This window comes from Ursus arctos, unplaced genomic scaffold (assembly GCF_023065955.2).
Source record: "Ursus arctos isolate Adak ecotype North America unplaced genomic scaffold, UrsArc2.0 scaffold_12, whole genome shotgun sequence".
Lineage (NCBI taxonomy): Eukaryota > Metazoa > Chordata > Mammalia > Carnivora > Ursidae > Ursus > Ursus arctos.
The window spans coordinates 5,050,275-5,063,736 of record NW_026622786.1 but is presented as its reverse complement, the minus strand read 5'-3'; the positions used below and the strand labels follow the sequence as shown (position 1 = coordinate 5,063,736).

General features: G+C 41.1%; 1 protein-coding gene and 1 pseudogene across 1 annotated transcript in view; both read right to left on the bottom strand.

Annotated features, from left to right (window-relative positions):
- Nucleotides 1–13,462, bottom strand: part of LOC125281748 (myomegalin-like) — a 132,580-nt gene that overhangs the window by 56,880 nt on the left and 62,238 nt on the right. The window contains 9 exon segments of the mRNA XM_057310763.1: nt 2,123–2,204; nt 2,369–2,536; nt 5,200–5,394; nt 7,246–7,425; nt 8,120–8,257; nt 8,442–8,555; nt 9,466–9,624; nt 10,481–10,693; nt 10,833–10,925. Coding sequence (XP_057166746.1) covers nt 2,123–2,204; nt 2,369–2,536; nt 5,200–5,394; nt 7,246–7,425; nt 8,120–8,257; nt 8,442–8,555; nt 9,466–9,624; nt 10,481–10,693; nt 10,833–10,925 — 1,342 coding nt within the window.
- On the bottom strand, nt 12,096–12,951 carry LOC125282134 (ATP synthase-coupling factor 6, mitochondrial-like; annotated as a pseudogene).

Sequence of the window (13,462 nt, the reverse complement as noted above, 5' to 3'; positions counted from 1 at the left end):
ATCACAGAACATCTTACTGTGCCAGCAAGTGTGGGAGTGCTGAAAAACTGATGGCGACATATTCAAAGGACAGAGGAACAGCTTGGAGGGGCTCCAATTGTCCAGATTGGGGGTAACTTGGGCATCAAATGGAATAATGACAAAAACAGAAATGCAAAAAAAAATGATTTTTTTAAAAAAAGAATACATTACAATGTGTAATTACAACACACTGATATAAAAAAATGGAGTGGGAGAGAATAGGGAAAGGGCAGCTCTTAGTGAAAGAACACGTGCTAATAAACAAGGAAGAAATTTTAAAAATAGAAATCACTTTTTTAAACTACCAACCTCACAGCTGCTTCGGGAAAGGCTGAAAGGATGCTAGAACCCCTGGGTGAGTGGCTGTAGGGAGACGGTCAACGTCTCAGGGTGTTGGGCGGCAGGTCACCCACACAAAGGGAGGAATGAGCCTTCACAATGGAGAGGTCTGGCAAATACAACCTTAACTAAGGAAAATACAAACTGCTATCATGTGCTCCTGACGTGGTGCACTGAGAAAGACCTCACCCTTGTAAGTATTCTTGCCAAAAATGTTTAACTTCAATCGAACCATGAAGAAACAATCAGAGCCAGATCGAGGGCCATTCGCTGGCCCAGAGTTTTCAAAAATGCCAATGTCAAAAAAGACAAAAAAGTCTAGAAAACTTTTCTAGACTAAAAGAGACTAACACGACATGACAACTAAATGGATGCATGGTCCTGGAGGGGGAGACCCAACCATCTGGAATGTTCCTGCGACACAGGAACTCTGGATATAAACTATACATTAAGTACCAGGACTATTCCAAGGTTAAATTTCCTGAACATGATAATTACACTGTAGTTATGTAGGAGAATGCCATTGCTTTTAGGGAATACATAATGAAGCATTTAGAAATGAAGTGTCATGACATCTAAGTAATTTTTAAATGGCTTAGAAAAAACATTTCATCTGTGCATGTGCATGTGAAGAAATGGTGTAAATGTGGCAAAATGTTAATAGGTGGTGAATCTTAATAAAAGCCTATATGGGTATTCACCGCACAATTTTTGCCACTTTCCTAGAAGTTTGAAATTTGCAAAATAAAAAATTGTGGAAAAGTAATTTTTGAAAAAAGGTAAAGAGGGAGTAAATTAAACAAATCCAGTATTCTTTACTCTTTGACAAAGTTTTCCTATGAAAAAATAACTACTCACATGACTTACCTATGGAATTCCATAACACCTTATACTATAAAACAGACACAAACTTTCTACATCCTTTTTCTTTTTTTTTAAAGTAGCTCCATGTAAAGCCCAGCGTGGAGCCCAACACGGGGCTTGAACTCATGACCCTGAGATCAAGACTGGAGCTGAAATCAACAGTCGGATGCTTAACTGAGCCACCCAGGTGCCCCTTTCATTCTTAATATCATCAAAAAAATCATAAGTTAATTCTCCAAGTCCACAACGTTTCTTATACCATTATAATCACCACTTCATTAATAATGGTGAGCCCCTATTTCTACAACTCACTGGGTAAATCTCTTCCTTGAAGCCACCCTAGATCCCAACCTTTTGCTCTGTGCAAGTCAGAGACTCTAATGCCCAGCACTCATTTAAGTTTTGCTCCGACTCTTCACAGAATTCATTTGTTTTTAGGGAGTTCAAGGCCTACAATCATCTCTTAGATGGCTGTGATCTTGGCAAATAACTTAATGTATACTGCCTCCCCCTCCCAACACTGTAATGCAGGTTATGTCAAGTTACCATAAGTAGCCTCGGCCCGCTTGAAAGATACCCAGGAGAAGGTGTCAGCCCCATGGTCCTGTTGTAGAGGTTTGGAAACAATAGCCTCCTGCATTTCTGAACCCCTGCAAAGCTATCTGGAAAGTATAATCAGGAGGCAGTCTCCCTGAGCCAAACTGTGTACCCAGAACAACAGTCTCAATTCAACATAATAAGGGTAGTTCTTTCTAGCATAGACATGTCTTCAGACTTTCAAGGGGAATCTAAGCTTATTTTTTTTCCAGTAGGAAAAGAGAGCCTTGGCCAAGCCTATTAGCAGAATTACAGAAAGAAAGACAGAAGATTCCTTAGTGAAATTAAATTTGATACTTACCTAATGAGGACCTGGGTATACTGGTATCCCCTTTGGCAGTCAACGAAATGCTATCATCTTTGGAGGGTATATGCACAAAACCCTAAAAATTGGAAGAGTCAGGGGATTTAGAAAGGTACAGGAACCATGATCACAATGACAAGGACCCTGGAATGTTCTCACACAATTTGGTATTAAAATGATCAAACTTATGCCTCAAACACAGAAAGAAAAGGCAGTTGGCATGAACATCCACACAGTTCTTACTTGATCAGTCTGCTCTCCCAGGTGGGGGCTGCTGGATGTAACTTCAGTGGGTTGGTTAGAGATGAGTGCTTGGGACACCATGAAGTCTTTCCCTCCTAAATACTGGCGCAGGGCTTGTAATTCTGAAATTCTTTCTATTAGGGCTTGTACCATCTTCTCTGCAGCGGCCTAGTAAGGAAATCACACATACCATTAGAAAGATACTCTATAAAACAAAATTTGTGTTCTGAAGTTATTCGTTAAAAGTCAACTGTTTATGAAAAGCCAGTGGCCCCCCCACCAAAAATAGTTTCCTTGCTTTCAGTTTACAGGGAAAAACAGCTGAAAAGAGTCTCTCAGAGGAAGAACACTGGAGAAACTGAATATAAACATATCTATTACAGATGAAACAATCCAAAATTGGCCCTGCCAGAACTCTATCAGGCTAAGGTATTAAGATTCTGGTTTGAAGTGGGATAGCAGATGTCCTTTACTCTGGGATACATGTGCCTTTGGCCTGGATTTCTTTACCCAAATATTCATTTGGTTTGCTCCCTTTATATCTTTGCCTACTGATACCTTATCAGATTGGCCTCCTCTGCATCTCCTATCTAAAACAGCTGTCTTTTCCCTACTCCCAGTTCTCCTTGTCCTGCTAAGTTTTTACAATGCACTTACCGTTATCTGATGTATGTCCATTGTCTGTCAACTGGGTGTAAGTTTCCTAAGGGCAGTTTCTATGATATTTCTTCAGGGATAAATCACAAGCACCCAGAACAGTGTCGGGCACATAGTAGGCATTCAATGCATATTTATCGAATGAGTCAATTACACGCAAACATTTTTATCAGACCATACATACAATCAGGAGAATCTGAACCTCAAAACCACCAAACCCAATTTATTTAATTTCAAGTCCCAGTTTTCTAAGACAGACGATATAGCGCAATAAGGAAAAGATCTAGAACATTATTTGTGACCATTACCACATAGAAAGTCTGCATTTAATCCGAAAATCCAGAAACAATAAACTAAGACTAAAATTACTAGGGGGAAAAGATGATGAATCAGGACTATATTAGCCGTATCAGCATCAACTGGGGACAATCACTACTGTTTTAATGAGAAGCTGAGCTCTTGTCATAATTTCTAAGGGAAATAAAAGAATAACCTTACATTTTTAGTAAGTAAAATTTGGGCCCTTTAGGGATTTGGACACAACTATCTTAGAGATAACAGTACATTATTAATTTGCCTGAATAAAAATCTATAGAAGTTGCTAGGGTAAAAATCGTAATAAATAATACACACGATCTCTTATGTATATGTATATATGATCTATCTGGCATGGCATTCTTCTAGCAGTGTTGTTTGTAGCAGTGGTCCTCGAAGTGTGGCTCATGAACCGGTAGCATCACCATCACCTGAGACCTTTTAAGAAATGCAAATTCTTGAGTGCTATCTATACCTCCTAATTTCTGTCCCCTAGGAGTAAGCCTGGGAATCTACATTTCTAAAAAGCTATCCAGGGGAATTTCTCCTGCATATAAAATTTAAAAAGCAGATCTAGAAGAATACAACCATTACTCTTTTTCTTGAGTTAAATCAATCTTTTGTAATTTCAGTCATCTGCTAGCTTCTACTCTTTTACTATCAGCAGTGTATAATATTTCTTTCTGGAGGTGAAATAAACTAGCTCCTTCAAGTTACAAAGGGGTTAAAAAGAGCACTCAAACAAAAACTTTTGTTAGCCTTCTGCCAAAGACTTAAATAATTCACAGTGATTTTGTTAGGTCTACTCTAGAAGCAATTTCTGCAACTCATGGCAGCATGTTTCTAAGGAAATGTATATTCACTTCAGTGGGCCTGAGGACTAGAAGAGACAACCATCCCATAATATAAAGGAAGCATTAGAGAATATTATGGTCAAATAAAAAAGGCAAATGAGAAGAATCTAGTCCTCCCTGAAACTGGCTGGGGGGATTCTGAGCATCTGGCCTCTGAAATACAGCACATATCTCTAGCCTTGAGTAGAAAGATACCTGGGAATGAAGATAAATTAAGAATGATTTTGAGGGGCACCTGGATGGCTCAGTCAGTTAAGCATCTGCCTTCGGCTAAGGTCATGGTCCCAGGGTCCTAGGATCGAGCCCCACATCGGGGGGGGGGGGCGTGGGTCCCTGCTCAGCAGGGAGTCTGCTTCTCTCTTTCCCTCTGCCCTTCCCCACCGCTCATGTGCTCTCTCTCTCTCTCGAAAAAGTAGATAAAAATCTTCAAAAAAAAAAAAAAAAAAGAATTGGCTTTTGTAATACCTGTGTACCAGTATTTTAAGATTAATATATTCCATGTTACTATAAGATTATTTATTCTAATTACAGCCTTTGAAAAAAAACACCATCTTTTTTCCTCTTAAGATGATTCAGATTTTATAAGAATTAAGAAAAAATATGTCAAGTGTAAGTTTTCTCATACCTTGGCTAAAAAATAGAAAATACCCCTCAAGTCTTGAGAATTTAGAATCAAAATCAAAACACTCTAGAACCCTGTACTCCCTTCTGTCAAAGTTATCAGATTAAGGAAAGAAAATGTACAGAATGAAGTTAATGAGTACATGTATTGTTTAGGCACCCTTCTCAATGCAGAGGCTCTAAAAATATTGCATGCTCCTGAGGACGGAGGTAAAAGTATAGGCTAGGTAACAGACTGAAGGAAGAAACCCTAACACAACGGACTGTAAAATCACACACACACACACACACACACACACACACACACACACACACGCCACAATGTTCAAATGCTCCCTATTCAGACTATAAATGCAGCGACACTCTCTGTGCATCAGTCCTTACTTGGCTCTCCTGCTCCCTGGTGCTCATAGACCGAAGCAGGCCTTGAATCTCTACTTCATGTTCCACTGCTTGTTTGTTTCGATCACTCAGCAGTTCCTGCAGCATCCTTTCCTTTCGCTGTAGACGCTGGCACAGCTCCTCTGCTACCTCACTCTGCCCCGGTCCGAGTTTACAGAGCAACGTGGCACTAAGATCCTAAAACAGAAGGGACACTGTAAGTTCTGGAGGAAAGAATCCCCCCTACTACATATCAAGGAGTTTATAAGAATCTGTTATAGAAGAAAGAGCTATGAGAGTCTGGAGAACAGCTATCATGTTTTATTCACTTTTGTTTCCCCAGATCAAGCACAGGCCTGGCACACAGAAGACTACATGCTCTGCTTAACCTATGCTCTGAAGTTGCTTCTGTCTACACCATGGTTTCTTTCCGTGGGCTTCTTGTTTTGTCTAAGTTGTGCATTTGGGCTCCTGGTGGGGATCACAAGGAATGTTTCAAATGGAGATTGGTTTCCTAGATTTTTCAGATGGGAGTGCTCCACAACCCTGATTTGCTGTCTGACCCCAAATTAAATACTCTGTATTCAGGCTAGTAATTTACTCTGAGATGCTTAGGAAAACACGAGTAGGAGACCTTGTACAATATTGTAATTGTTCCTGTTTTCTAGGGGAGCTAAGTGAATGAGTAGAATCAGGCTGTGGAAACTTCCAGGCCCTCTGCTCTCCAGGTAGGCTCTGTCCCCTTCCTGACCTGAGACACTTACCTGTTGGAGTTTGTTTTTTTAAGATTTTATTTGAGAAAGAATGAGTGGCAGGTGAGGGAGAAGCAGACTCCCCACTGAGCAGGGAGCCGGATGGGGCCTCAATCAATCATGACCTGAGCCACCCAGGCACCCCTTCCCTGTTGGAGTTCTTGCCTCCAGCACCCAGCACTGGGAAGTTGGGTTTTGGTATGGGAAATACCGGTTACTTAACTTGAATCTGCTTCATTTAACTTTGGTAAAGTAACAAGTTCATCCCTCCATCTTTCCATACAGCTGAAGGGCTAGGGGCCTCTGGCTCTTGATAGCTCTTGATTTTGGCTCAGGTAGTGAGATCGAGGCTCCATGCTGTATGGAGTCCGCCTGGGAGTCTCCCTCTGCCCCTCCCCCTGCTCACGTGCATACTCTAAAATAAATGGATGTTTTTTAAAAATAGAGCTGAAAGGCTCATCCAAAGCATAAATAGAATGTACCTCAAAACAAGTTTGAGCCATGAACAATATACAAGATTTTCACCAAAAAAAAAAAAAAAAGAAGACTACATGCTCAACAAAAGAGCACTAACAATACAGAAAAATACTTATAATGGCAACTCACATATTGTTTTCTGAAGTAGGCCCTTTCCCTATTTGCTCGGGGTACATAATAATTAATATTAGATGAAGATAAATGGATACACAATCCATGTATTTATTTTCTCCCCAGTATAACTTGTATAGGGGAAACACAAAATGATAAGCTGAGAAAGAATAATGAGCACTATATTTATGACTATGGTGATGAAGTTCCTACTTTTCTCCTGAGGGGTTGTAGCTGGTGGTTAAAACTGTGGAACCCCAGTGCCTGGGCGGCTTACTTGCTCTGTCACTTATTAACTATGTTACTCTGCACAAGTTATTTCATTTCAGAAGTCTGTTCCTTGTCTGTCAATGAAGGATAATAACATATACCTCATAGACTTGTCAGGATTCAATGAGTTAGCATTCTTCAAGCAATTATAACAGTGCCTAACAAGTGTGAGCACCATCACTAATAAAAGTTAGCCATCATATTATAGGTGCATGTTTTAGTTCTCATTAATTCTCACATGACCTATTTGAGAAAGATAATTGTCACCTTGAGTTTAGAGGTGGAGGGAAAAAAGTCCCAGTAAAAGCCAATGACTCGCCCTGGCACAGGATGGAATTTAAGACTTGGGTCACTGGCCCCCCAGACCTAAGGAGTCCCAATCCAAGACTGAGATAATGTAATCACTGAACAAATTGCCTTTAATTAACTAAAGCCTTGCCTCCACTTCTTTGTTCCTGTCATGCAGGGATGTCTGTAACTGCTGAATGATACGTTCTTGTTCCTTCTGCCAATGGCTAAATTTGGTTTCCCTTTCTTCTTTCAGCCATTGAAGGTTTTGACAGGTGGCAGATAACTGCTCTACTTCTAGGCTTTTGGCCCTCAGGAGACTCTCCATACTCTACAGTAACAAAGAAAGCAACTGTAAGTCAAAGGACCACCCCACACTCTGTAGGATGAACAAGAAACTTGATCCGCCTTCAAATCATCTCATAAAGTATCAATTTTTTGCAAAAGTAGAAAACTTAGTATCTAATCTAACAATGCCATACTACTCTTTTCTTTGGTTTTAGAAACTCTCCTCTAATTTGTTTAGAAAAATAAATATATTATAAATGCAGTATTTTTGAGGAGGCAGGCTATGCTACAGAGGAAGTGAAGGACTTCTTTTAGAAGTGGCAGATGGTTAAATATAAAAGCTCTAAAATACATATCCAAAAATAGTCCACAGTAAATATTAATAATCAAGTGTTCTGTGACTATACAGGGATATGCATATGTTAATGAGAAAACAACAGTGTAACAGCTGTACCCTGACAATGCTTCTGTACAAGTATATAGATATTGACAAAGATTAGAAACAAATCAGAAAGTAGGTCTAGAAATCCATATTCACTATAAAGTCCACAGCAGAAGTACTAGCTCTTCTCACTTCCTCATCTATAATGACGGATAACTACGTTTGCTGTTGTCATATTTTTTTCCTTATAAAGCAAATACCTTGGTTTTCAGAAAATGAGGGAAAGGGCTGATGCTTCAGGCTTAGCATCCAAGTGGGACAAGGGATATCAAGTCATGGCAGACTGTGCTCTTACCTGCATGGTAGCTTCATTAGAGGAGAGAATACCACGCAATCTCTCTAAGTCATGATCTCGCTCTCGCACGGCAAGATGAAGTTGACGCAGTTCTTTTTCTTTCTCTTCCAGAGTGGAGAACTTTTCATCTATAGCCCGCTGCAAGGAAAGCAAGGATCCTAAAGCTCCTTAGGATTCACTATTGTGATCACACTTATTCAATAAAAATAGAAAGGAAGGGAAGACCAACTCCAAAAAGCAGCAAATGAAGTAGACACAAATTTCTAAGCACCTATGTGCAGAGAGTAATCCACAGTGCCGTAAATAAAATTAAGGTGCATACCTCTAGAGCAACGTCTCGGTCCTGTATTCGCTGCCGAAGTTTCTCAAGCAACATTTCCTCTGCTTCAAGGGTTTTGTCCGACTTATCTCGATATTGCAGGAGCTCCCAAAATTCCTAATGAGACCAAAAAATATTTCCCTTTATTCATTTATGCAATATGCACTGAATTCCTCCACTTCGCCAAACAATGTGTTATTCAGGATATAAAACAAAATGTGATCACGCTCAAGGAAAACACAGGTCAGCAGAGATAACAGACATACACACAAATTGTTAACTATTGCACACGGGTGTATATGTGTGTGTGTGTATACATATGAGTATGCATATACACATTATGCATATACGGGTGTGTAGGTCTGCTAGCTAGCTACTAGGGGAATACAGGATGCACTGTCTAAATCTACCTGAAGGTGTCAGTAAAGAGCTCACAAAAGAGGTTACATTTGCTCAGAGTCTTAAAGGACTGGGAGTTTCCCAAGTGAAGAGCAGGTGGGGGGGGCAGTATTTCTATCAGAGAGAAAATGTATGCACAATACATGCACACTATGAAAAAACTGTATGCTCATCAGAATGTAAGGGATTCAATGCGACAAGCTTAGGGCAGGAGACCGGTCACAGTCTTCAGTGTTCCATTTTTCCCTCCAACGTTCATTTTATCACATAAGTAACTGGAAATTTCTATACAGATGTCTTCACTTACTAGACTTGAGAACAGTGGTCATATCTTCTGTCTTCCCAGCACCCAGCATACTATCGGGTTCAGAGAGGTGTTTAGTAACTACTTGCTGAATATTTATTGCTTATGTCTTTCAGGTCTCAATTTTTATTTCCTACACTTGCTGGTTAGCATTGCGGTTCATGAATTGTACTTTCTACTTATTTTGAATCCTCCTGGTTCCCATCTCTCAATGTTCTACATGTAACGGGTACTCAACACAGGTGGACTAATCTGAGATTACATGAACAGAACTTTCAGAGCTCTGTGAGCCCAGTTTCAGTTAAAATCATTACAGAGACTCACCTGAAGCAGTTGCTCTTTGTGACTCAGACTGTGGTTTAGGTGCTGAATGTGTTGCTCATGGGTTCTAATCTCATTGTATTTTTCAGTCTCCAGGGTACGAAGCTGTTGGCTCTTACTCTGCAATTCTCCTTGGAGCTGCTGCAAGGCTTTTCGTAATTCCTGAATTAAACAGATTCCCTTTTGCAAACAATCTAAAATTTTCACATCGTTACTACATTGGGAGGCCTTAAAATTTTTAAGGCATACGGAATAAAATACAAAGTAGCAGAAAAGTGCCATTCTTACAGTTACTCTAGAAACAATATACACGAATCAAATAGAATATGGGAAATTGTGGGAACGGTGAACGGCAAGAAGATGTAAATTTCATATTACATAGTTCAATACTTACTCTCTAGTTTAAAAATCATAGATCTATATAACTACTAAGCAGAACTCTGTTCCACTGTAACCATGGATAAGCTCAAGGATAGAATATTCCTATCATCCTTTTACATCTTAAAAAAAATGGATAGCATATGCTCTAACCTAATAAGATAAAGGAACCACTTAAGAATTGTTTTATTTTTTTAAAAAAGATGTGGCTAATTGTGCATGCCATTCCTTTGCCCTTGGTGGTTGTTCCCCACTATTCTGTCTTGCTAACCTTTACCTACCCTTCAAGAATAACCCCAGATAGCTCCTCCTTCATGAAGCTTTCCCTGCTTCCCTTCCTCAGCCCCTCCTGTATATTCCTACAGGACCCAAACATACCTCATTTCGGTATTTACACTAAAATTCTGTTTATGTGACTGTCTCATACTCACTACAAATAATAGGAAAGAGCTTGTGATATTGACTCTTGTATTTCCAGAACACAGCCCAGTCTCTCGCACATGGTATGAGGGCAATAAATGTCAAACAGAATTACTTAGATTAAGCAAGTGACTCAAGGATTCAACACAAACTGTCCTGATAAAAAGTTATTATCAGGGCAAAGTCAGCATCTCTGACAACAGAACGACTGCTGATTTACCTGGTTATGTCTCCAAGATGCCTCTTTCTGCTGTTCTCTTTCTTGGGCTGCAGCCTCTACAAACTGCACACATCCTTTGGCATCAGCCAGCTGGCGTTCTTTTTGACGCACTGCCCTCTGGAGTTTCTGTAGTTCAAGCTGGCTGTAGAACAAAGCACTCTGAAGATCAAGCAGAGCCACCTGTTGCTGAGCTGGAGACGTACCCTCTGAGTTCTGGAAAAAGAGTAAAAATCATAATCACAAGGAGGACAAGCGCCGAGCAGCTGAGAAGACCAACAAAATCAGAACTGTGACCGAAAAGGGCACTTCCTCAACAGAGTCTCGCCTCCTGCCCTATGTCACCCTCACATACATGAAGTTGTCCCAGCTGGCTTTGGTGCAGCATTTCTCGAAGCTTTGCCATTGTGTCATCTTGACCTTCAATCACCTGGTACAACTCCTCGGTCTGAAATGAGACAGGGAGTACCGAACACATTAGTAAACTGAAAATAAATTCCATGATCTCATCTGTACAGATTTTAGAAATACCAATTCATATTACACTATAGTTTCTCTAGACTAACATCTGCCTCTTCCAGTGTTAAGGCCCCCTTGTCATTCCAGGGTGCCCAGGTTCCTGGCATTAGCATGGGCACCTCCTAGGGAGGGGGCATTATTCTGCCCACCACCACACCATGAAGTCAGGTGACAAGTACAGTTGGACGCCCCCTCCCCGCCCCCCAATCTTTTCTAATTTCAACAGTGCGGTCAAAGTAAACCATTACCTCAAGGCTCAATGAAGGCAAAGGCAGATCAGATTCCTAGGGCACTCCATCCATGACCCTATAATTGCCCAATAGTAGTCTGTTCGGAGAGTACTTGTTTTGCTTTGTGTTATAACAGATCTCATTATTTTTTTTAAAGATTTTATTTATTTATTTATTTATTTATTTATTTATTTATTTATTTATTTGACAGACACAGAGAGAGAGAGAGCACAAGCAGGGGAGCAGCAGAGGGAGAGGGAGAAGCATACTCCCCGCTGAGCAAGGAGCCCAATGCGGGGCTCCATCACAGGATCTTGGGATCCTGACCTGAGCTGAGGGCAGACTCTTAACCGACTGAGCCACCCAGGCGCCCCAACAGCTCTTATTAAATCCCACATGCCATCTATCATAACTTTCTATCTTGTTTTATACAATTTCCCATAGTTACAAATACAGCAGGGATAAGAAAAGATGAAGTACAGGGAGCAATCTTACCTTGAAACGCTCCGTTCATTTTTGGGAAATTTGTCACACCACATCTGGGTGAAAAATTGATCCTTGGCATGGCCTTAGCCGATGACAATTCCCTTAACTCAAATCGCCAGGAACACACCTCCCATGAAACAAGTTGGGGCTTTTATTCCTTGCAGCCAGAAAGAACACCCCCCTTGGTCTCAGGAAGAGAGTGTTAGAAAGAACCTATTATAGATAGGAAATGCCCTTCACAGTGTCCTTCATGTTACAAGGGTAAGGGAACATCATGTGAACGTGTCGAACAGATTTTTACTGTGGTTCTTTGATTTTCTTTTTTTTTACACCCAACATCACCAATCATTCATTTGGAATCAGAATTCAAAGAACACGTGACAGTTGAGAAATGTATGTTTATTCTGATCCAGTTGTACAATGAATCTAGGTCAAATTACCAAATAAATGTTACATTATTTCTTCAGGACTGGGGCTTTTCGATGACTTCAAATTTAGGATCTTCAGATTTGAAGTCCGGGCATGTATTCATGTCTGCTCCACCATACATTTGCTTAAACTTGAAGAGCTCCCTCTCTAGGTCTTGCTGGAGCTCTGGGCCAGTATCAGCGTGTCCTCCAGAAGCTTCGTTCTGTAGTCTCTAACCGTGTCCACAAAGAGTTTCTGTACAGGATCAAGCTCCTTATCAGATGCCACTGCTGGAACACCAGTGTTGCTCCTCAAATGCACTGAGCCTGCAGACCGAATGAGAGAAGAGAACCTGAAGAGCCTCTGAAAAATCAGGGAGATTGTCTTCCTTGCACTCAGTCCGCAGAGGCCAGAGCTTCCGCTGCTCCCACAATTCTGCTTCCGGCCCTGGCTCAGCCCTCACCCGCCTTCCCAGGATCTCAAGGCGTTACCGATTTTTTTTCTTTATAGAGATCAGCCTACATGTTTCTAAAGATTAAAAACCCGGGAGAGTAGAGATAACATCTGAAGTAGTTCTCTACTCATCATATTAACAAATTAGAAAACCGGTGGTTTAAATCAACGAAGAGCATTTGTTACCTCACAGTCCTATGGCTCAGGAGTCTGGAATGATGAGGCTGGGTTCTCTGCTCACAGAATTGGTCAGTATGTCATCCCCACACGAAATGGTCTGATAGTGACCTTGATGTGGTTCTCTCTCCCAGGAGGGGCTGCCCTCACCATCTCACTCCTCTGGGATCTTCTTCCCTGACCCTGATTTGTGTCTGTCATCATGCTTTCAGTTTACCCAGGTGGCTTAGGAGGAAGGCTAGAACTGTGGAGCCCAGAACTGATCTCTGCTGTCTCTTCTCCAGGGGCAGAATAAATGACAGAGGTCTTCATAAAGAAATGACTCCCATGAGGGCTGACATCCCCCAGCAATTGGAGCCGAGGAGGAAACGCCCTAAAAACCCAAGTCATGGAAGCAGGACCCACATCAGGTAGGAGCCCTTCCCGGAAATGTCCCCTTTCTCCATTGAAAGCCACCTTGGATGAGGGACTTGGTCTGCTCAAAGCGGAGTTAGTCTTGTGAGCACTGGGGCGTCAGAATCTCCATCCTAGGCTCTTTGTTTGAAATAGGCTTTTTTTCATACATGAGAATCTCCTTGCAGTTTTTGTCTGAAATGCAGCTTCTTTGCCTTATTCCCAGGGGATTCTAACAAGCACCACAGTGACTCTGATGTAGGTGTCCTTTAGCTCTGCAGCAGGTGCCCAGGGACTGGAGCCCTGTCTGCTGCATGAT